The sequence below is a fragment of the Mya arenaria genome, chromosome 8 (assembly GCF_026914265.1).
Source record: "Mya arenaria isolate MELC-2E11 chromosome 8, ASM2691426v1".
NCBI classification, from domain to species: domain Eukaryota; kingdom Metazoa; phylum Mollusca; class Bivalvia; order Myida; family Myidae; genus Mya; species Mya arenaria.
This window is the reverse complement of record NC_069129.1, coordinates 16,161,395-16,184,891: the sequence shown is the minus strand read 5'-3', so window position 1 is coordinate 16,184,891 and position 23,497 is coordinate 16,161,395. Positions and strand designations below refer to the sequence as shown.

General features: G+C 34.4%; 1 protein-coding gene across 2 annotated transcripts in view; it reads left to right on the top strand.

The window, feature by feature from the left end:
• The first annotated feature begins 745 nt into the window (after positions 1 to 745).
• Positions 746 to 23,497, top strand: part of LOC128243545 (deoxynucleoside triphosphate triphosphohydrolase SAMHD1-like) — a 44,874-nt gene continuing 22,122 nt past the window's right edge. The window contains exons 1-2 of one of the 2 annotated variants that reach the window (XM_052961380.1): positions 8,042 to 8,137; positions 10,582 to 10,699. In XM_052961380.1, the coding sequence (XP_052817340.1) occupies positions 10,683 to 10,699 (17 nt within the window). In that variant the 5' untranslated portion in view covers positions 8,042 to 8,137; positions 10,582 to 10,682. Of the gene's footprint in view, positions 796 to 8,041; positions 8,138 to 10,581; positions 10,700 to 23,497 lie in introns of those variants that run through there. The other variant, XM_052961379.1, reaches the window with a different exon arrangement.

The window sequence follows — 23,497 nt, the reverse complement described above, 5'->3', positions numbered from 1 at the left end:
AGGATAATTTTATGTGATACATTCATTATTTGACAAGATGACAACAAAGGAAATAATAGCTATCGGATTGTAACACATGAATTCATGCATACTATGCGATAGCAATGTACATTGGTGTGGACGCCGACGCGACAACACTATAACGAATGTATGTTTAGAAATTAGTGTCCTATTGGGGCGGGGCTATTGTCTTACATGGCATTTAAAAATAATATGGATTTAAAATATCAATATTTGTTAAATACATTTAAAAATAATTAAGCACTTAGTGTTTAAAACTGTTTATTATATAAACGTATATCACTCGATTCTTTTGCGTTATAGAATTGGAGAATTCTTCCATAATATATACTTCAAGGTTATATCTTCATTTTCTTCCGTAGAATTTTGATAATTGGCATAATGTTGATTATTCTGTTCTAAACTGCTACATTACACTTTAAACTCGGTACGCTTTGTTTATTGCACACCTCAATGTATACTTTGTTTTCATATCTGTATCCATTATGTGCCTGCATAAAGCCTCGCTTAACTTAGTATCCTCATGTTTTTTTAAACTATGTTTGCATTGAGTGTATGAATAAACTTTGAAACTTTTGTGCAGATCAAATTTCTGCAAGCTTTCAGATAGACATGATTAATTATCTTCGCTGACAAGATATGTTATCTCTCTCTCGAGACGGATCACTGCATGACTTTAAAAAACACGTAAGTACGTGTACTTACATAAACAAATTGATTCATAGGCACTACGAGTTTGCTTAATATGAGCAAGAAAATGGAACATAAGCAAAGGTTTGTCATTTTTTATGTAAAAATAAACTGTTTTAACTTTAATTGAATAATCTTTATTTGGTAAAATTGAGATTTTAATGGCTTACTTAAAATAAACATGTTTTGAATTGCTCTGGATTAATTACATAATTGCATGAGTTTGGTTTGTGGTCACCAAGCTGAACAAGCGGGTTTTTCGGGGTAGTGGTTTACGATTTACTTAATGTTGTAATATTTTGTTTCACAATTGTTGTAACATAAACAAGTTTAAATTAAGTGCATAATTTAGATTTTTAATTTGTACGACAGGCTGGGAATTAAAATAAAGCACAAGCCTAAAACCCTGCACCGGTCAATTGATTTCCAGGTTTCCTCATATCCTAAAATATATGTAAAAGGACTTGTAGATGAATGGAATAAATCACTCTATATTTTTAGAAAAAAACACAGAGAATTATTCAACTGTTTAAAATTTGAGTGAATTAAACATGTTTTGTAGAAAAGAGCATTCTAATGACTTACGTAAAAATATGCATGTTCATGATCTGTATGCTTCCCGAAGAGAGGGGCATGTCCGTTCCCCTGTCCGTTTGTCACACCCTTGTACGGAGATGAACTGCAAAAGTTCTGATGGGATTTTTCACTTAAGTATTGAAATAAAACTTGGCATAAAGCTAGATGGAGGAAGTGCAGAGCCCACGAAAAAAATGTAATGGATATTTATTAAGTTATCTTCCCTTAATATTTTTTTTCACTTTCGGTGCTTGTCCGGAACATATCTTGGAAAGAACTGAAGGAATTTTATTGAACTTGATATAACAATTGAAGGCGATCAGAGGAAGGGAAGTCAACAAGAAAATATTTTTTACTTTTGTCCCTTTAACCAGTATATTTTTCGCAAATGAGATTTTATCTTAATATTTTGAAAAGAACTAAAGAGATTGAAATAAACTTTAAATATAGATAGATTGCAATGAGAGGAAGTGTACTGTCTAGGAACTATAATCCTTCCAGGCATATTGTTTAAGCTAGCAACACCTTACCTCCCATAGACCTGATATGTTTCAATAATGGGTGCTTGTTTTCGCATATCTTGGATAGTAGTACAGGGATTAAAATAAAATTTGCAATGTAGATAGATACCAATAAGAGAAGTGCATGTCACAAGAATCACACCCATACCCTGCATATATTTTAAGTTATCTCCATTTAACATGATATGTTTCGATAATGGGTGCTTGTCTTGGCTACATCTTTGAAAGAACTATAAGTATTGAAATGAAACTTAGAAAGTAAATGGATTCTAATACGTGAAAGTCCAGGTCCAAAGAATCACACTCATACCCTGCATATTTATTAAGATATCTCCCCTTAACGTGATAATTTCATGGACGTTTGCCCGGGAAATATCTGGGAAAGTATTAAAGAATTTGAATTGAAACTTGAAATATAGATCGATGGCAATGAGATGAAATGCAGTGCACAATATCCATTATACTGCCTTCAGTTGCCTGTTTTGAGTTTTCTCCTGATCACCTGATTTGTTTTTTGTAAATGGGTGCTTGTCCAGGCCATATCTTAGGAAATTCTAATGGGATTGAAACAAAACTTGAGGTATACATAGTTGGCAATAAGAGAAATGTGCAGTATCCAAGAATGACAATCCTGTCCTTTATATTTATTTAGTTATCTCACCTTAACCTGTGTTTTGGTTTCCATTATGCGTACTTGTTCGGGCCATTCCTTTGAATATTCTAAAGGGATTAAACAAGACCGTTATTTCGAATCGTGCTAAAGATTAAGAAGGAAAATCTTCCGTGTGACATGAATGTAGTATGAAGAGTTCCTTTATGTTTCATTTTGCATTATAAGTTTATCAATTTTATAATGATATTTTATTTAAACTGATATTTTGCATATTTTATAAGAGCGTTTATTAGCAAGCCATATGGCTTGTTATGTTCAAGGTTGATCATAATAGCCTAAACGAATGTTAGCAGAGAGTAGCGTACCACCACACACTTGACAACGGTATGGTGAGACAGAAGGGAAATATATAATTTTATGTCTTTGGGAATAATTTTATATAACATTAAAAACAATTAAGTAGGTTAGTTTATCGGAGTTAGCGGATACAACAATCACCATTATAGATAAGCTCATTACAAATTAAAAAATGCATTGGTTACACAAAAAAACAGGCTTAAGAAGTATTTCCATTAGCATTTATTTTAGTCGTATTTTGAATTTCATTGATAAGCAGTACGTATGTTGGAAGTTAAATGTTAAACGTTAAAAAAAAAAAAAAAAAAAAAAAAAAAAAAAATAGCATCATTATTACTCCAGATTCATATCAGAACGCATATATCATATGCATATATGCAGAACCTCAAAATTTACAAACAAACGGACACTTTTCCATGCAGACAATGCTGAAAGCAAAGCAGATAAGCTGGTGAAAACAGTAGGAAGTTGAATACGACTTCGAGGCATTAACATGCTTGTAAATTTAACAATTTCAAAGAAACAAGTCAATTTAAAAAGTCATGCCGAGAACTCATGAAAGCATTTCTCATCCGCTGATAGTTATGTAAAAAGCAACTTTTACAAGTCCTAATAAAGGACATCCTACTTGGTCAGAATTTGACAGTTAACTGCAGGATGAAACATTCGGGGTTGAAAGATTGGACATGGAACTTTAAAAATGTAATTCGCATTTTTCTGGTTGACGAGTAGACCTGCCAAGTAATCGTTTAACTTATTGCGGTTGTTTCTTGCCTTTTTCACCCATTATGAAGGAATGAAAAAAAATCAATTTCGGTAACTACGGTGTATTATACAAATGTCCGAATTGATCCGAATAGTGTTACAAGAAATTCAAGCAATCTACGAAAACTTACTGATAGACTTCATAGAAACACATCCATTGGAAGTAAGTTATGTCGGTAATACGTTACTATCTAGTTCCATCATTGATAAAAAGTACTAGCAATTATCAAATTTCACATCAAAATATCGTTGTGTACTAACTTTTTCGAAGGTTAATGTTTTTGAAAGAAGCCTAATGAAATATACAAAAATGGATAGAGAATGTTATAGCCCATATTCCCTGCGTATTTGAGCGTATTCATAAACAATAAATGAAACACGTATGTCGAATTTTGATAAAAGGGAAATAAGTCGTTTTTCCTGCGAAACCCGACATATTTGGATAACCTTTCTTAGAACGCAGACTGGTTCACTTTGCATATTGATTGTCCACCGTATTAGAGTGTTCTGAAAGGTCCCATTCTGCTGCCTATTTCGGATTTAGCGTTCCTTAACAAAAATCAAATACATCGTTTTGTAAAAAAAAACGCTTCATGAACGGAAAAAATACAAGAACAAAAAAAAAACATTATACAGAATGAATAACCGAAAATATTGTGAATTAACTAATGCATATAAGTGTATATTGTGAAATAAATTTGAAAAACCTCTCTGAAAGGTTGAGTTGCTGTGCGTATCAAAAACGAGGCTGCTTTTTAAAATAATAAGCTCGAGGATATGTTGCACTATAGAATGTGCAGTTACACTAAATTTTTAACGTAGCGATATCTCCTACCTCCAAGACAAAAAGAAAATGAAGTAAAACATAATAATATAATGTCTCGAAAATATAAACCCCTTTTTAAATGACTTATAAAGTATTATATTTTATTTGGAAGTTATTACTTCATGATAAACTTGAGGATTTTAGCTGATTGCAAAATAATTTCTATCATTGTTTTACCATATCCTATGCACATTTATGCTTCAAAACGATGTATTAAATATTGGTTAAGGTTACTCAACTTGCCCAAAGATAGGTATACAAGATTGTGCTATGAGATGCTTATATATTATGACAATATGGGGTATGAAAACTGGGTTACTGATGTTAAGCGTAACTTATACAGTAATAGGTTTGGATATGTGTGGGAATCGCAAAATGTTGCAAACCAAAGGTTATTTTTAATTCAATATGTTCAAACTCTAAAGGACCAGTTCATACAAAACTGGCAGTAAAGGTGTAGAAACAATATTAAATTGCAATATTATTGTAACTATAAATATTGTTTTGAAACTGAAATTGTTTTGCTGCTATAGATGTTGAGAAATTTAGAAATTGAATTGCAGGATTCCGTAGCTCTTCACATTGCTTAATGATAGAGAAAGGTAGACATTATAACATATCAAGAGAATATCGTGTTTGTATGTATTGTGAAACTGTTCTGGAAGATGAATATCACTTCATGCTATCATGTCTTTATATTCTGATATTTGAACGAGCTATCTACCTATGTATTATTGTCAATATCCAACTCTTGATAAGTTTTATGCTCTGATGTCAAATGACAATGTGAATCTAATTCGAAAAGTTGCCATGTATCTTTACTACTCTCTTAAAGAGAGGGATAAATACCTAGAAATGTTTAGATAGATATTCTGTTATATAAGTTATGCACTCTTACCCATAAAACGTCAACATTGTTTAAATTGACGGTGTTATTTGTCTGTTTATGTCATAACTTCATGCATTATGTTTAATCCATGTTGTATATTGTGTATTTTGGCCGGAGGCCATATAATGCAAATAAATTGAATTGAATTGAATTGAACTATATAATTCTACTTTTAGAGGAGAATAATGCCATATAGTAAAAATAAAAGCGAGATTATGCAATTAAGTGTTGGCGTATTTCAACAATAATCGATGATCTTTTTTCAACAATATAATACTCAACGTTAAAGCATTAGAGTTAAATATATCTGCTTTAACTACCAAACATCATACGAGTAATAGGCCTTTCTTAATATTAACCTCATGAATAAAACATGAGGTGCCCAGAGCGAGGCTCGGATGGGTCAGATGTAAACATTGCTGATAAGCAGAATGGCTTCCCATAGTATTTTTTTATTATTCCGGACATATCCTTTCCTTTTCTTGAAAGATATAGAAAGGAAAATTATTTTTCTTCCGGGAATGAATCAATACATTTTAACTACAATATCTACATCGAGGGGTTTGTCCATAGTCTTAATGGTAAGTACTTTTTTAATCCTTAACATATATACATAATGGAACTTAATTCACTAGAAAATCTTATCATATTTAGAGAAACTAGATGTGTATTGAGTTGTATTGATATAAAGCTCTAATCTTAAAATAAATACCATGACAAATTAGTGACCATTAACCATCTATCTGATGATCTATTTACGTTGAGTGTCTTGCAAATTGAATATCGAGGATATTTATTCTTCAATTAATCCAACATTAGAGTCTTGCATCTACTGTGTTTGTGTAAACAAATCAAATTTTCATACCATTAAAATAGCATTTGTGTTTCTTTCAGTTTAGCCACTCGAGTCAGTATGTAAGGTAACTGGTCAAGAAGAAATTCTAAAGATCCATATTTTTGCCAGGTAGTTTAAGTGTACATGTAGAAATATTAAAATAAATTTAGAATTTCAGATATAATAATAGAAAAATGAACAAGGCTCATTGTAAATGTATAGAGTGAAACAGCGTCATAGCCCTGAACGTTTGCTGTGGACATGAGTTTTTTGTCTAGTGTGAAAACGACAATCTTAATGAAACATTATACTTAAATACAGATTTGTGTGAAAATGTGAAAACAAAGTTGACATTTTCCGTTTCAATATCTTTATTTAGCTATCTACACATCGCCCATGATTGAACAGTGAATAGAAGCGGGCGGTTCTAAACATTTATGACATGTCAGAAAAATAAAAAATGAAGAGAATCCTGTATATAAGTTACTTTAATAGTTTGTCAGTAGTGTTCAGCATGTCATAAATCTCTCTCTGTTGAGCATTTTGTAATATTTAAATTGTATTTAAAGGGTCTGTACTCCGTATGATAAAATAGCGAGAGAAAAAAAGAAAATTGTCGAAAACTGACATAAACTTGGCATCGATGTGTACAGTGCATTGAAACTTATTAACTGAAGTACCACATAGTTTACAATTAATATAAGTTTAGCAGTTATTTCATATTTTTCCATTAAAAAAGATTACTGGGTATGTCTTCCAGGTAGAATTCATGCCTTATGCGTGATTGGCTAGTCGTTGTTATCACGTGATATTACTGAGGTAGGTGTATAGCTTAATTATGTCACCCAAATAGAGTAAGCCGTCGTAGCCCAGTGGAAACGACGCTGGACTACACTTTTGGCGACACGGGTTCGAACCCGGTCTCCGACACATTTTTTTACATTTTGGTACTTTTTTTTACAATTATGATATCAAAGCGTAACACATTCTATTAGATAAATGTCCTTAGATTCGTTACAGAAAAAAACCTTTTTTGGTGCCAATCTGGTGTACAGTCCTTTTAATGTCAACTTCGATGATTATATATATAAACATGCTGAATAAAATATGTTAAATTAATATGTAAAGAGGTCGCCGTGTGAATGTCCTCCCTGCTTCCACCAGGCTGTACATCTGATGTCAATGTTGCATTATCATCATCATCCAATTTGAATCTGAAATAATAGTGAATTTGTCAACCATTGATGCAGTAATATATACCCAGTTCTTAAATACTAGTACAAATTGAATGTTATAGTTCAAGTGCATGGATGTAATTCACAGTTTGATACAATTGCAAAACATTTTACCGACTGTCGTTTGCTGTTACTAATAAAAGATGAATACCGATGAGTTTTGGGTTATGATGTGGAAGTGGGCTTTTTCGTCAGCAATATTTTTAGGGTAGTTTCCTCACTCCAGACCGAAACTAAACTAAACTAGGCCTTAAAGTGGAGGTGGATTAATAAAAGAGTAAGAAAACGCGGATATGGATTTATTTAACGTATCTTATTTTGGAAATTACTACAATCAAAGTTTCACTCATATTTATAGTGAATTGAAACATTTCGGTCATTGTTTTAAGATTCCCAGACGACGATTATTGATTATTATTTTTTCGATCGTATGTTTTTTTCAAACCAGCCTAGGCGAAATTCTGGCAATCAAAAAGGATCATACGGTATCTGACTGACCGAATTAGATACAAACCATAGCCACGCGCATTTGATCTTATCACCGCTCGTGCTCTGACGTCACAAATTGTACCGTTTGATCTGCAGCCGACACATTCCAATAAATGTGTTATTAACTCTCGCAGTGTTTTGTTTGGATTTCAGTTCATGGGACTTAATTAAGGCGAAATAAATAACCATTGATAATTGCGGATAAATTAATATAACGATTAATGAAATGTGTATTGGAACCTGGCAATTAGCCTGCATGAATTCGCAAAGCCAAATCGTAAGAAGCCTGCATGATATAAGCAAAGCCTTATCGTAAAAAAGTAAGTTTTATTTTGGACATGGATATGGATAAATAACACCGCGAACTCTAATTCAGTTTGAACTAAAAAAAAGACAGCAAAATATGCCTCAGGTGATCAACCACGTGTTTTGACCGTAAACATGCGTTTGCCAATTTGAAGATATCGGACAGGGTTCGCCGCCCTCCGCCATTTTGTTTTCGTGTCTGTTATACATAATCAGGAATGAAAGTATATTCTCCGGGGACATTGAAAGACAAACAACTAAAATAATAACAATATATTTAAAGAAATATATTTTTTACGATAGAATTAAAAAAAATTTTTTTTACTTTTTAATATGTCTAAAAAAAGATTAGGGTCGGCAAGGAAAAAATAGGATCGGTCGGGTTACCGGATACACAGGCATTTCTTTTTGGCCTTATTAGAAATTAGAAATCTTGTTATCACAGCAAGCAATTACTCGGAATCACAACTTAACCTGAAGTAGCCATTGATATCAGTATCCAATGTCTACATCTGACTCATCTGAGCCTCTCGTTCTGAGAATGGAATGTTAAGCATGCATAAATATTGAGAAAGGCCTATGTGTTTGTAATGGGAAATCAATATATCCGTAGTGGTAGAGAATATGAGTAATGGGAAACTCAACGTTTTTAGGCTGTAGGCCGCTAGGCATGCAGACTTTTATAACCGTATCTCGGAAATCGCATCGGCAGATCGACATAACATTTTTAACTTTTAGCGAATTAATACGCGCACGGGCGTATCAACCCTAGCGCGGTTAGAACTGCGTTGGTCAACGACCTAATTTACATTAACATTTACATTGAAAATACCTAGTAAGCAATCTGCTCCAATTGCTACGGACTGCGTTCTGCATATTGATCAGCTTGCTAAAAGTAGCGCCGTAATTAGTCTTCAGTCTGTGTTATGCGGTTAATATGGTTTGGAAACGCTGCGTTTTTCGTAATATAACGCAATTGTTGTATATTTTGATATCGGCGAGTTACAGAATGCAAAATAAAGAAAAGCAGAATCCGCAAATAGTTGCAAAATGAACGCGTACTGAATCCAATTAATACATGTATTGTATACCCACTCCTACGCACAGGGTACAGAAGGTAGATAATTCAGCTCTCTGTATGCTTATCAAATATTGCTCTCCCTGAGCCAATTTCTGATCACTGTGCGCAAGAGCGTACCTGTGTTTAGAGTTTGCTTCGGTCGAGGACCGATAATATCTACATGTACAATGTAGTTAAGAATAGAATGTGGGTCATCGCATTCAGACAGGTTTATTCCCCGGAAAAAAACCTCTGAAAAGTCGTTAAAAGACGGGAAAATATGGATCGTATTATGATGCTATAAAATGCTAATTAGGCGTAAGATATCAAACCATAATGTTTTAAATGAAATTATGATACTTCATTTTATTCTACAATCAGTTTTTTCCTAAGTATAATTTCTACGTTTTAAATTGCCTAAATCGGCTATTACTTGACATTTTTATTGAGATTGTTAGTTTTTTAATTGTGTTTGTAAAATGTTTGTCGCATAAAACCATTCTCTTGTGTAAGTACATACTAATAACCTTTTAACCATTTACTAAATGAATATTATACACTTTTACAATTCAAATCAAACCGCGTAAAGCGTTGACAGGCTATCGACCTGCTACAATTTTTGTCATAGTCATGTAATGCCAAATGAAACGGAAGTATGTGAATATTTCTAAGTTTGTCTCAGTTATTTCAGTCCAATATCTTGAGCATATAGCATAATGCATATGCATATATAAAAACAAAACTGATATAAATCTGTTCATTTTGTCCACGAGTGACATATGATGAGGGCATTATTAAGATACATGTACATAAAGCATACAGGGAAGAAATAGTACTAGTATGTGGGTGATTCGACCCAGAGGTATTAGGCGTGGTAGAAAGAAGTCTTAAACATAAACCTAATAAATATGTCCAATGAATTTTGTTGGGATGCATTTGGTTAAGCCTGTTAGTAAATTAAATACGCCTCAAGTCAAGTTTAAAGAGTAGAGTAGATTTGACTAAAAATTCCTTAATGCTTAATGCGTGTCAGTGCATTGTTTATGAAACAAAAGCTCCAGATAAGGTTTTATATGATTTTAAGTATTACTCCATACCTTATAAATAACTATTTGGCGTATTCCACATTTCAAGTGACTTATACTTCATGATCTTATTGAGAATCAACATTAAACATAAAAGTTTTTGCGAAGGAAATTATGAGCGAGCATATATTATCTTTAGATGTTTATGGTATTACATATGTTTTACAATTACATGACTTCACTCACAAAATGTTGCAAGCCGAAAGCCATTCAACGCTTTATGCGCTTTGATTAGAAAATCGATGAAAGAAATCAATAGTGGTTCAGATCACATTAATTCAAGCTTGCAGAAAACCATTTATTATCCTTCCAGAAGAGATGTGCAATCTCTCTGTATGGAACGAATTACTCCATACCTGTAGAATATCATCTTTGGAAACGAAATAATTACATTACCTACGGTTGTAGTGAACAATGGATAATAAACAAAGGTTTGTCATTTTTATTAAAATAATAAACGGTTTTAACTTTAGTAAATACAACTTATTAGGTAAAATTGAGCATTGTAATGGCTTACTTACAATACATGTTTTGAATTGTTTTTGTTTAATTGCATAATTGCATGTGAGTTTGGTATGTGGTCACCAAGCTGGACAAGTGCGTTTCTCCGGGTACTCCAGTCCCCCACACACAACACAAGGCCACACTCTCGCGTCAACAACGAGAGTGATTAACATTATGTTGTATTATTTTGTTTCACAATTGTTGTAACATAAATAATTTTTAAACTAAGTGAAAAATTTAGATTGTTAATTTGTACGGCAGGCTGGGAGTAAATTGTGGCCACAACTTAGTAACTTGAGGCCACAACTTAGTAACTTGTTGCCACAACTTAGTTGCTTGTGACCATAACTTCGTAAATTGTGGCCACAACTTAGTAACTTGAGGCCACAACTTAGTACATTGTGGCCACAACTTAGTAACTTGAAGCCATAACTTAGTAACTTGAGGCCACAACTTAGTAACTTGAGGCCACAACTTAGTAACTTGAGGCCTCAACTTAGTAACTTGAAGCCATAACTTAGTAACTTGAGGCCATAACTTAGTAACTTGAGGCAACAACTTAGTAACTTGAGGCCACAACTTATTAAATCGTGGCCTCAATCGTAGTAAATTGTGGCCACAACTTAGTAACTTGAGGCCACACCTTAGTACATTGTGGCCACAACTTAGTAACTTGAGGCCACAACTTAGTAACTTGAGGCCACAACTTAGTAACTTGAGGCCTCAACTTAGTAACTTGAAGCCATAACTTAGTAACTTGAGGCCATAACTTAGTAACTTGAGGCCACAACTTAGTAACTTGAGGCCACAACTTAGTTACTTGAGTCCCCAACCTATTAAATCGTGGCCTCAATCGTAGTAACTTGTGGCCACAACTTAGTAACTTGAGACCACACCTTAGTAAATTGTGGCCACAACTTAGTAACTTAATACCACACCTTAGTTAATTTTGGCCACAACTTAGTAACTTGAGGCCTCGACTTAATAACTTGAGGCCATGACTTAGTAACTTGTGGCCACAACTTATTAAATCGTGGCATTAACTTATTAAATCGTGGCCTCAACTTATTAAATCGTGGCCTCAACAAGTAACTTCAGGCCACAACGTAGTTAATTGTGACCACAACTTATTAACTTGAGACTACAACTAAGTAAATTGTGGCCACAACTTAGTAATTTGTAGCCGCAACTTAGGAACTTGAGGCGTAAAACCAACACGAACAAATATGCATGTTTTGATCTGTATATTCCCGATGGGAGGGCATGTCCGTCCCTCCGAGTAGTCAAATGGGCTCATACAGACCACTACGCACGTGGTGACCCCTTCTTTATTTAATGTAACATCAATGATCCGGCGAATCCGGCGCAACGCTTCCTGATCTAACCGGTCGGTGGGGCGGTCAGCCTGGCAGACGACAGTGTTTAACTTTTCCGATAGTCCGCCGTTATCATGAATATAGCAGGATAATAGTTTGCTGTAATTTTGGTTAGCAGACCGCCCATTTTAACCCGCAATGTGAACGTTCTACATTTTTAACTCGTATAGCAGTTAACTTTCTTACTATAAACATAAACCTCAATATTAAGCTATTTCGTTTTAAGTATTTCTCCACTTAAACTAATGTAACTTAACAACTGACAAGGTCAGATGAGTTCGACTCTCTAAGGTCTGTCGCACAGGAAAGTTAACACTCCTGTTAATTCTGTTTAGTCTTGAACCGTTTATATGGGACATGTAGGTGTAAGATATTGACAATTGATCTTCTTTGATGCATTTCGTGTTACAAGGGGTTAATTTTGTGATTAAAACATGATTATGAAATTGCAATATATTGGTGAACTTGATAAACTTTAAGAAAATCTGCGCATCTGCGAGCGCATCTGGGAGAGTGGGAGCGCATTTGGGAGCGCATCTTGGAGCACATCTGGGAGCGCATCTGCGAGCGCATCTGGGAGCACATCTGGGAGCGCATCTGGGAGCGCATTTGGGAGCGCATCTGGGAGCACATCTGCGAGCGCATTTGGGAGCGCATTTGGGAGCACATCTGGGAGCGCCTCTGGGAGCGCATTTGAGAGCGCATCTTGGAGCGCATTTGGGAGCGCATTTGGGAGCGCATCTGGGAGAGCATTTGGGAGAGCATTTGGGAGCGCATTTGGGAGCGCATTTTGGAGCGCATTTGGGAGCGCATCTTTAAGAGCATTTGGGAGCGTATCTTGGAGCGCATCTGGGAGCGCATTTGGTAGCGCCTTTGGGAGCGCATCTGGGAGAGCATTTGGGAGCGCATCTAGGAGCGCATCTGGGAGCGCATTTGGTAGCGCATCTGGGAGCGCATTTGGGAAAGCGATTGGGAAAGCATTTGGGAGCGCGTCTGGGAGAGCATTCGGGAGCGCATCTGGGAAAGAAATCCAATATTTTTCTGACTCAAAACGAAGCTAAGGCGTCTACATCAGAGAGGGCCACTTTAACCATAAAGACCCGTCTCATGCGCTATTTTTCGGCATGGATGTTTATCGAAGACAATGAAAAACCCAGTCAGTGACATGCACATTAGTGAACTGTACAGTATAACAATGGAAAGCGGCTATACTTATGTTTGTATATTATGGGAGTGCGACTTTAGGAAAGAAATGGAGAAGAATTTGACATGAAACAATATTCAAAGTCTGGAGTTTGTTAGCCCATTAGAGTCACGAGATGCTTTCTTCGGTGGAAGAACTGAAGCCTTCAAATTGTATGAAGAGGCGTCAGAAAACAAGCAGATAAAATACTACGATGTCACATTACTTTACCCTTGGGTAAACAAAACAAGTAAAATCCCGCACGGCATCCAGAAATCATAACGGAAAATTTCAAAAACATTTCCGAGTATGAAGGATTAATAAAATGCAAAATATTACTACCTCGGGGTTTACATATCCCAGTGTTACCTATGAAGTGCACGGGAAGCTAATGTTCAGTTTATGTCTAACATATACAGAACACTTCCAGCAAAAGCAATGTCTCCATGATAATGTAGAGAGGGCATTCACTGGTACATGGGTCATTGGCGAGGTGAAAGAAGCGATCTCCAAGGGATATGTAACACAGAGTATTCATGAAGTATGGCATTTCAAAAAGGTGGCTCAGTATGATCCAGAAACACAAACTGGTGGACTGTTCACAGAATACGTCAATACGTATCGCAAAGTAAAACAAGAAGCCAGTGGTTGGCCAGACTGGTGTGTGGATGAAGAAACGAAACAGAGATACATTTAACAGTATTACAAGAAGGAGGCATTTTGCTAGACTACAACAATATAGTAAAGAAATCCGGGGCTACGATTGTTAGCAAAGCTAATGTTAAACTCGTTTTGGGGTAAATTTGGACAACGTACTAATTTGACCCAAACAACATACATATCCGATCCAGCTGAGTTTTTCGACATGATGACTTCCGACCAACAGCAAGTGAAAAATGTTCGGTTCATTACCGATGAGTCGGTGCAATTAGACTGTGTTTATAATGACGATTTTATTGAGGCATCTGCTAGAACCAATGTCATCATAGCGGCATACACAACAGCCCAGCCCCGTCTCAAACTATACAGTTATTTAAAACCCTTAGGAAATCGTGTATTATTCTGTGATACCGATTCCGTCGTCTTCACTAGCATTCTTGGACAATGGAAACCGCAACTAGGGGATTATCTTGGCGAGTTGACCGACGAGGTTCCAGGGAATACCATAACATCATTCGTCACAGGAGGCCCTAAAACATATGCATACACCTTGATGAAACCCACAAAATGTGACCATACGTCAGTTTGTAAAGTGAGAGGCATTGGAAAAAGGTAGTGAGTGTACGACCGCGGTAGATGAACATAAAATTGCTAGAATCCCCGCCACTGATCATGTAATTACAAAACATGACTGTAAAAACTACCAAATTGTGTTTGACAAGCGTATTATTGGCACAGAATATCATACTTATACCTATGGTTATTAAAATTGTAATAACATACAGTTGTACTGGTAGGAGTGATGTATTTTCTGTAAATATAATGCTGTACCTGCACTCACTAATTTGTGGTATCAAACATACTTTGTCATTAAATATATGTTAAAATACGTGTGAGTCAGCGTTGCTATCATACTTTATCGTTGTAACTTTTGTACTTTTAATTATAGAATGTAGTAAAACTGTTTAACAGTATTTTAGAAGTAGTGTTTGAATATTTTTTTAATAAACAATGTAAGCTAATTTTCGTCTACTTAAAATCGCTCAGGTTTAACCTTCGCTTTACCATGAAAGAATGAACTGAACGCTTATGAATGAAAAGCGACAACAAATCAGATACGAATGCTGTCATCTGATTGCTATACGATATAAAACTCTAACCTGTCTTTCAACTAAATTAAAGCTGTTAGCGGCTGAAATGAGAATATCGATTGGAATGCCGTTCATGTTCTGGCAAACCGGTCGGAACCGGATTAACGTTGTCTGGCGATATCCCGCTTAAAACGGCATACGTTCAGGAAAAGATCGTCTGCTAAAGTGTCTATCTCGCTAAAATGACCGCACCTTATGAATTAAATACCGTCTGCTAATAATAAAAAATAAAATAATGCAGCACCATAAGGTATACTGTCATCTCTCTATAATGGCGGACTTTAGGAAAATTCAGAACTTGTCGTCTGGTTGGATCCGGAAACGTTACGCCGGAGCCGCCGGATCAATAATGTTACGCCCGAACGCGCCCGAAAAGCGACTCATTTTCTACTCCGTCCAAGATGGCGGATTTACATTAAATAAAGAAGGGGTTACCGAGTGCGTTGTGGTCTGGATGAGCCCATTAGACTACTCCTCCGTCCGATCGTCACACCCTTGTCCGCAGGGTACTTCAAAACTAAAGATGGGATTGAAATACATAAGGCTAGATAGAAGGCAATAAAGGGAAGTACACAAGAACTATTATCCTGCCTAACATATGTCTTTACTTATCTCCCCTTCACCTGATATTTTTCGCAAATGATATTTTTATTATCTTCATGTCTTGGAAATAACTGAAGGGATTGAAATAAACTTTTGATATAGATAGATTGCAATAAGAGGAATAGCGTTGTCCAAGAACCATACTCCTGTCAGGCATAGTGTTTCAGTTATCTCCACTATACCTCATCTAAACCTGATATTTTTCGATAATGGGTGCTTGTCTTGGCAATATCTTGGAAAGTACTTTAGGGATTGAAATGAAACTTGAAATGTAGATAGATGCTAATACGTGAAAGTCCAGGTCCAAAGAAGCACACTTATAATCTGCATATTTATTAACTTATCTCCCATTAACCTGATATTTTACTATAATGGGAGTTTGTCCGGGCAATATCTGAGAAAGTATTAAAGAAATTGAAATGAAACTTGAAATATAATTGAATGGCAATGATGGAAGTGCAGTGCACAATAACCATAATTCTGCCTAGCATACGTTATTCTATTTCTCTATTCTTTATCAGATTTTTTGTAAATGGGCGCTTGTTCAGGCCAAATTCTGGGAAATACTAATGGGGTTGAAATTAAATTTGAGATATACATGTAAGAACAATAATCCTATCATGCATATTTATTTAGTTATCCCCCCTTAGCCTAATATTTTTTTCCATAATGCGTACTTGTTGGGGCCCTACCTTTGAATGTTCTTAAGGGATTTAACAAACACTTTATTTCGGGTCCTGCTAAGTGCTGACCAATTAGCTAACGATATAGAATTAGATAGATACTGCTGACCAATTGCTGACAATATAGACTAAGAAGGAAATTCTTACTTGTGTCATGAAACCGATATTTTTTTATATTTTATTGTAGCAAGCCATATGGCTTGTTACCTCCCCTGCGAAAAGCAGTTCCTGTTTTCAAGAACAGTTCTTGACAGTTCTTCAACAGATGGGAACAGATCTTAATAGAAATTCAAGAACTTAAGTTCTTGAACAGTTCTTGAACTATTTTATGAACAATTTAAGAACAAGTCAAGAACATAATAAGTTCTTGAATTGTTCTTAAAATGTTCATAAAATAGTTCAAGAACATGTCAAGAACTTAAGTGTTCTTGAATTGTTCTTAAAATGTTCCGTGAACACATTAAGAACATGTCAAGAACTTGAAAGGTTCCTTTATTGTTTGTTAAACAAACAATAATGAATGGATTAAGAACATTTCAAGAACTTGTTAGTGGATACTCACAGTACAAGAATTGATAGTGCCTTGAAAAGTTCTTAAATATTTATTGTTTTATATATGGAACATTTTAAGAACAGTTCACCCAGCCACAAAAGCAGTCTCCTGCTTCATAGGAGTCCCCTACTTTTAATATGCTTCTTCTGTACTTAAATAGAACTTCTTAAAACAAGACCTGTGCTCCAAATGAAGTACCAGGGACTTCATGTGTACTTATTTGAACTGCAGGTGAAGCCCCCACCAACTTCTAATGAGCTTCTGAATATGTGTTAGTGTGCTTCATTTGAAGCACCAATGCTTCTAATGTGCTTCATTTTGATAGTATTTTGTACTAGAGACTTCAATGCTACTTCTCTCACTTTATATTTTTGTTTAAAAGATCAGCTGATACTTCAGCTGGTGCTTCTGCAACTTAGCAATACAGGACATGTCTTTAAGGAGCTTCAAATGTGCTTTTGATACTCTGTCAAAGTTGTTATAAGTCATTTCATATCTGCTGACTTGGCAGATTAGTAACAATGAAAATACATTTTAAAAAAGACAACATATTTGAAACAATAAAGATTTACTAATACTTTGATAAAGATTTTACGTTGTTAAATACAAATTCTGAAAAATATTTTCACATCGCTAAATTTAAAATAAAGTACATAATGTACAATTTATACATGTACTGTGGTCTATCGTTAAATGCAATAGATGGTCCTACATCTAGAAACTTGAGCACTGTATTAAAGAACAAGAAGGTCAAAATAAAGATATTTATATTTATATAGTAAATTTAAAATTAGATGGACCATGATCTCTGGGAATGGGAAAAAATATAATTGATTTGCTTGTAATCGATTGTCTCTCATATATTTACTAAATAGTCATATTCTAACGTAGCTATATTCTAATGTTACGCATTTAATACGAAACGCTCTTTACTGGCGGAGGTAATTTCGAGAATCAGCAAATAATGAACACCATGAGCTCTGATTTTTTGCTGTGCTTTTTTATGACAAATTTATCATTTTTGTAACAAAATAGAGCAAAAGAAAAGAGTAAAAAGTAAATAAATAAAAAAGTTGTTCATATAATAAAACATTATTATGCACATTGTAAATGTAAAACATAACTAAAGTACAAGGACATAAATATATATATTAAGTATATATATTTATATAATTATTGAATAATAATATCTCTTATAATAATAATAATCATCATAAGTGTTGAATACTTAGCACATAACATATTATACATGTATGAATATCATTAATAATAACACTAAAAAAACAACAGTTTAACCAACAAAAAAGATCCAACAAGTACTAGCAATGGGAATCCAACCAATATGACCTGACAACCCACAGTAGCGGCTCAATCATCACTTCATTTTGGTCAAATCAGGCACAAGTAGATATCCATCCATTAAATGCAGTCCAACCAACACTTGTGCTTCTTGTCCTTCCATTAAATATTGTTCAACCAAAAATTGTAAATCTACTGATTATAGCTGTCCAATAAACAATAACTGTCTATCCAACAGTGATTCAAATAACACTAGTTGTCCATCACACATTCTGTCCAACAAGCAGTCCAAACAACACTGGTGGTCCAACCAACACTTCCGGTCCAACCATTTATAATTGTTCAACCAACACGTATGGTGTCAAAATGTGGATTTTACTTCGATTTCCGAAAAAATGCTCTAACTTCTTCATTTCTTGATATATTTCAATAAAATTTGAAATATATACCCTTCATGAGGCACTTTCCAAAATGTATACAAAAAATAAAAATTACTAATTAATAAAACTGAGTTAAGAGTGGATTTCACTTCTCGAAAACTAGATTTCACCTCGATTTCCGATCTATTTTCGAAAAATTGCCCTGACTTCTTCTTTTTTTACCAATTTCAGTAAAATTTGAAATATAAACCCTTTATGATGCACTTTCTAATAAATATACAAAAACAGAAAATTATTTATTAAAATTAATGAGTTATGAGTGGATTTCACTTATCGGAATCTGGATTTCACCTCGATTTCCGATCTATTTTTGGAAAAAAAAATGAAAAATTGCTCTAACTTTTTCGCGAAAATAGCTTTTTTGACTAAAATACGAAAATAAGGTTATTTTTGATGAAAATAAGATTTTGAAAAATATGAAAATAGAGTTAGTTTTGGCAAAAACAACATTTTTGACAAACATATAGTAAGCTTTGGGCTAAAAAAAAAGTCATTTTCGCGGAAATAAGATTTTGATAAAAATCTGAAAGTAGGGTTAGTTTTGGCAAATTTTTTTTTTTTGACAATAATGTATTGAGTTTTGACTAAAATAAAGTTATTTTCGCGAAAATCAGATTTTGATAAAACTCTGAAAGTAGGGTTAGTTTTGGTGAAAATAACCTTTTTGACAAACATATGGTTAGTTTTTAGATAAAATAAAGTTATTTTCGCGAAAATAAGATTTTAGAAAAAAGAAGAGAAAATACCTTCTTCTGTTGTCGTAAATGACAATTTTTAATAAAAAATATTAAAATACTTTTATTTGGTCTACATAACACATATGACCGGTGCATTAGTGTTTCGAAACAATTATGTTTTTAGGAAAATTGAACAATGATTATTGAAAGTATTTTAACATGTTTCTGTTGATCACACCTTCATCCGAAATGTGCAACATCAAAGCGGTTATACACACTTGTTTGTCATTAAGCGGATTAAGTTGATGACAAAGACCCATACTTATAGACCGTTATTGCTACCCATAATTATAGACCGTTATTGCTACTGAAGCAGGTACACGATAAAACTAAAGGGAACAATCAAAGATATATCCTACAACTTAAGGAGATGTCGACATATATGCCTATGACAGGCTGAGCCTAAAATGTAAATCGTGGTGCGCTCGCCGAATGAGTATAACTTGTAACTAGTATAACTCGATGGCGAGTGTAAAAAAGCTCACCCAACCGCCCATGCCTATGGCACGAGTAGAAGAAAGTTCTGATAGTTTTTCGCCATAAGTAACCAGATTTTTATCAAAATGTTATTTTCGCGAAAATAACTTTATTTTAGCCAAAAATTAACTACATTTTTGTAAAAAAATATATTTTCGCCAAAACTAACCCATTCAGATTTTAGTCATACCCCTGGATTCCTGTATCACCCCGCACCCGAAGTCGTCGTGCCGCAAAGGATAATGGTCAATATATAAGGTCTATTGGAAAGTCGACAATGTTTGTCAAAATAATGCGCCAAATAAACTGAAGTGTTGTTTCGATAATTAAAGGTAAGCTCAAGCAAAGTTAGGGGTATAATTCAATTACTTTAATAATGATCTTATGATCTTTTACGCCAACATTATTGTTTAAAATAACATAGCAACTTTATAAAGTAATGAGCAAATATGTTTTGTTGTAATACATTTTCGCGACAAACGTACGAAATACGTTTTTGTAGAAACAGTTAAATGAATGTTTGTGACTAGCGTACAGCTAATACTTCATTGTTATATATTTTAACAGCTATTATATTTGTTTCTTAATGTAAGTAGGCTATTTTTGTCTAAAAAAAGAATCAATTGCCATAAAGGTCCGGCAGCGATGCAAAAGTGGGTGGGGAAGGTAAAAAACTAAAACGTTTAAAAAGTCCTTATATAGTTTTGAGGAACGATCTTTTGGGGGGTTTAAACATATATTATTGGCAACATGTTTTGGTGTAGTAAGGAGTTAATTTTACAATAGAATATTTACAATTAAATTTTGGTCTTTTGCATTGCTGCTGACCCTTGACCTTTTAAATAACCACTATCCAAGCAAGTTATAGTTAAGTGTCTGAATGTTTATCAATGTTTATGTTCAAGAACTGTTCTTGACAAACGTTAGTTCAAGAACTGACTGTGTTCAAGAACAGTTCTTGAAATAATCTAGCTAAAGAACTTAAGCGAACATGTTATATATTACCTTTTGGATGTGTTCGCTGAAGAGAACGCCGTATTCAGACCCTACCAGAATTCGTGACATTTTTATGTCACGCAGTTATTTCACTTGTATGCATTGTACAGACAAAATACTGTATCCTTAGGTTAATGAAGTAAAATGTAGTTCACAAACTCATTTTCAAAACAAAAAAAACGCTTTAAAGATAGTTGATTTAGCATTTTAATAAATCCTATTACAAGAATTCCTTATCTAGGTCATAGTTGTGTTCAAATTTAATCACATGACACCAAGATTTTCAGAAAATACCCATGTGACCTAGTGTTTATTTTGCTGTTATTTTTTCTATTTCGAATAATTAATAATAACTAATAACAAATTTGGAATAAATAAATTGTTTTTACTTATCAAAAGGTATTTACAGCCTTACTGCAATTGGATTCAACTAAATGAACAATGTGAATCCGAAGCTATAAATAGAATCAATCAACGTCATCATGGTCATGTGATTGCATTGCATCATCACACTCAATTGATTCTGGTTGACTTTACCATGGGGGTTACGCCATAACTTTAATGTGTTGTAAACATCAAAAAAATAAATATCAACATTAAAGTTATGGAAGCCAGAACTAGAAATAATCATGTTAAGAACTTATGGGCCATATAACGTTCAAGAACTGTTCTTGATATGTTCTTGAACTAATTAAGAACGTTCTTGAACTTAAATTCTTGAACAGTTCAAGAATTATTCTTGAACTGTTCTGGAAGTTTTCGCAGGGGCTTCAACGTGGATCATAATAGCCTGTTGGTAATACATATTGGCGCCCTATAAGGGTCCTTCTGAGCTATTGGGTAATATTTTTTGACAACACCTGAACAAATAGAATTGAGTATATAATAAATCGTATAATACAGCACATGACGTTTCGTTACCTTTTTAGGGGTGAAAACATTTCTGTATTTAGAAATAAAACGTGTTTAGTAAAACATTGCATTACTCTGTAATACTGTGCATGATTATGATTTTCCTATCAAAAAGCTGTACTGACTCAGAAATTACCCAACAACAAGTATATGTACTAAACACAATCTCTATTACATGTCAAATATTCAAGCCATTCGGACATAAGTCATTCCGCCAGTGTGCGAAATTAACCTTTTTACCCTGGTAGCCAATGGGGCTACAGACAATGAGATTTCTGTAGCCCAACCCAGATTTCTGTGGCCCAGAAGTTTACAGAAAAATCACAGAACATATTTGTGAGTATTTTTAATTTTTAAAGAGACAAAATGATATACAAACTGATCTGGATCTCATTTTATTCAGTAAAAGATGAGACTGAATGTGATTTAACAATTTTTTGCATTTTGCAAAATGAAAAAAGCATGTTTTTTTTTTCATTTATTTGTTGCCAGAGTTGAGGGTCCTGTCTAGCTAAAGAACTTCAGCGAGTACATACTATTTCCTTTTAATGTGTAGTGAACATCCAAAAATAAATATCTGCATTAAAGCACAGGGGCAGGTTGCGTTGTTTTGACACCCCACGCCCCGTCCTCTTTTTTTTATCAATTCTTATTAAAGTAAGAATATGATGTGGTAACAGTAACTTGTGATAATTGGCATTTTTTTATTGCATATTTGCTGAAATGACCATGTTTAAGAAGTCATAATTTTATCAAATCATAACCAATCTCTACATTTTTGGACTTTCCTTGTAGAGTCAGTGTCTATCTTTAAGAAAATGTACAGTTTCAACAAAAACAAATGCAATTTAAACCCCAAATTTCCCAAAACATGTTACTTGACGAACCAACTACCCGCTAATTTTACCGAAATGTTCAAGACTAAAATGCATTTTCCCGCTATTGCCCCATCAATTCAACAATGTTCTTAAGAGAAACAATATATTTATCACGATACAGGTGAAATGGAAGTCAAATATCGTCAAACAGAGCCGTGCACACGATTTATAATCTTTGTTTATTTCTTTACGCATATGCCGACTTGGACATTGCGCAAGCGGAAATTATTCACGGTGCATGCGTTGGTACCCTGCTTACATCTATGATAAAGTTGCATTGTGTGGGTAAATTTGTTCCGACCCAATTTGTTTGTGTATACACATACTATAGAAAGTCTGAAAATTGTTTATTTGCATGTACGCCTCTATGGGACGACATTTGACTTCCATTTCAGATATTTCCGGAAATAGGTACACGGTGTCAAGGTAAATATCATCCCGACAATTTTTTTATCAACAAGCCCAACCATTTTATTTTCATCGCCCATCGGGCTATCTTAAAGGATTTTTTTGTAGCCCGGGTCATTTTTTCGTCACCTCGGGCGATCGGGCTACCGTTAATTTCGCACTCTGTTCCGCTGGTTTAACAAGCCCGAGAGTATCCTTTTTAAGGATACATTTTGTTATAAACATTGATTTCAAGCACTAGTTTTAGAATTTGGGCCCTTTCCTTCAAAAGTCTTAATAAATACCACACCGATAGCGATGAGGCTACCCCTACAGTGTCACTTGACCCCTTAGTAGGGGCACTCTGACAAATATGCAGACGCAGACGAT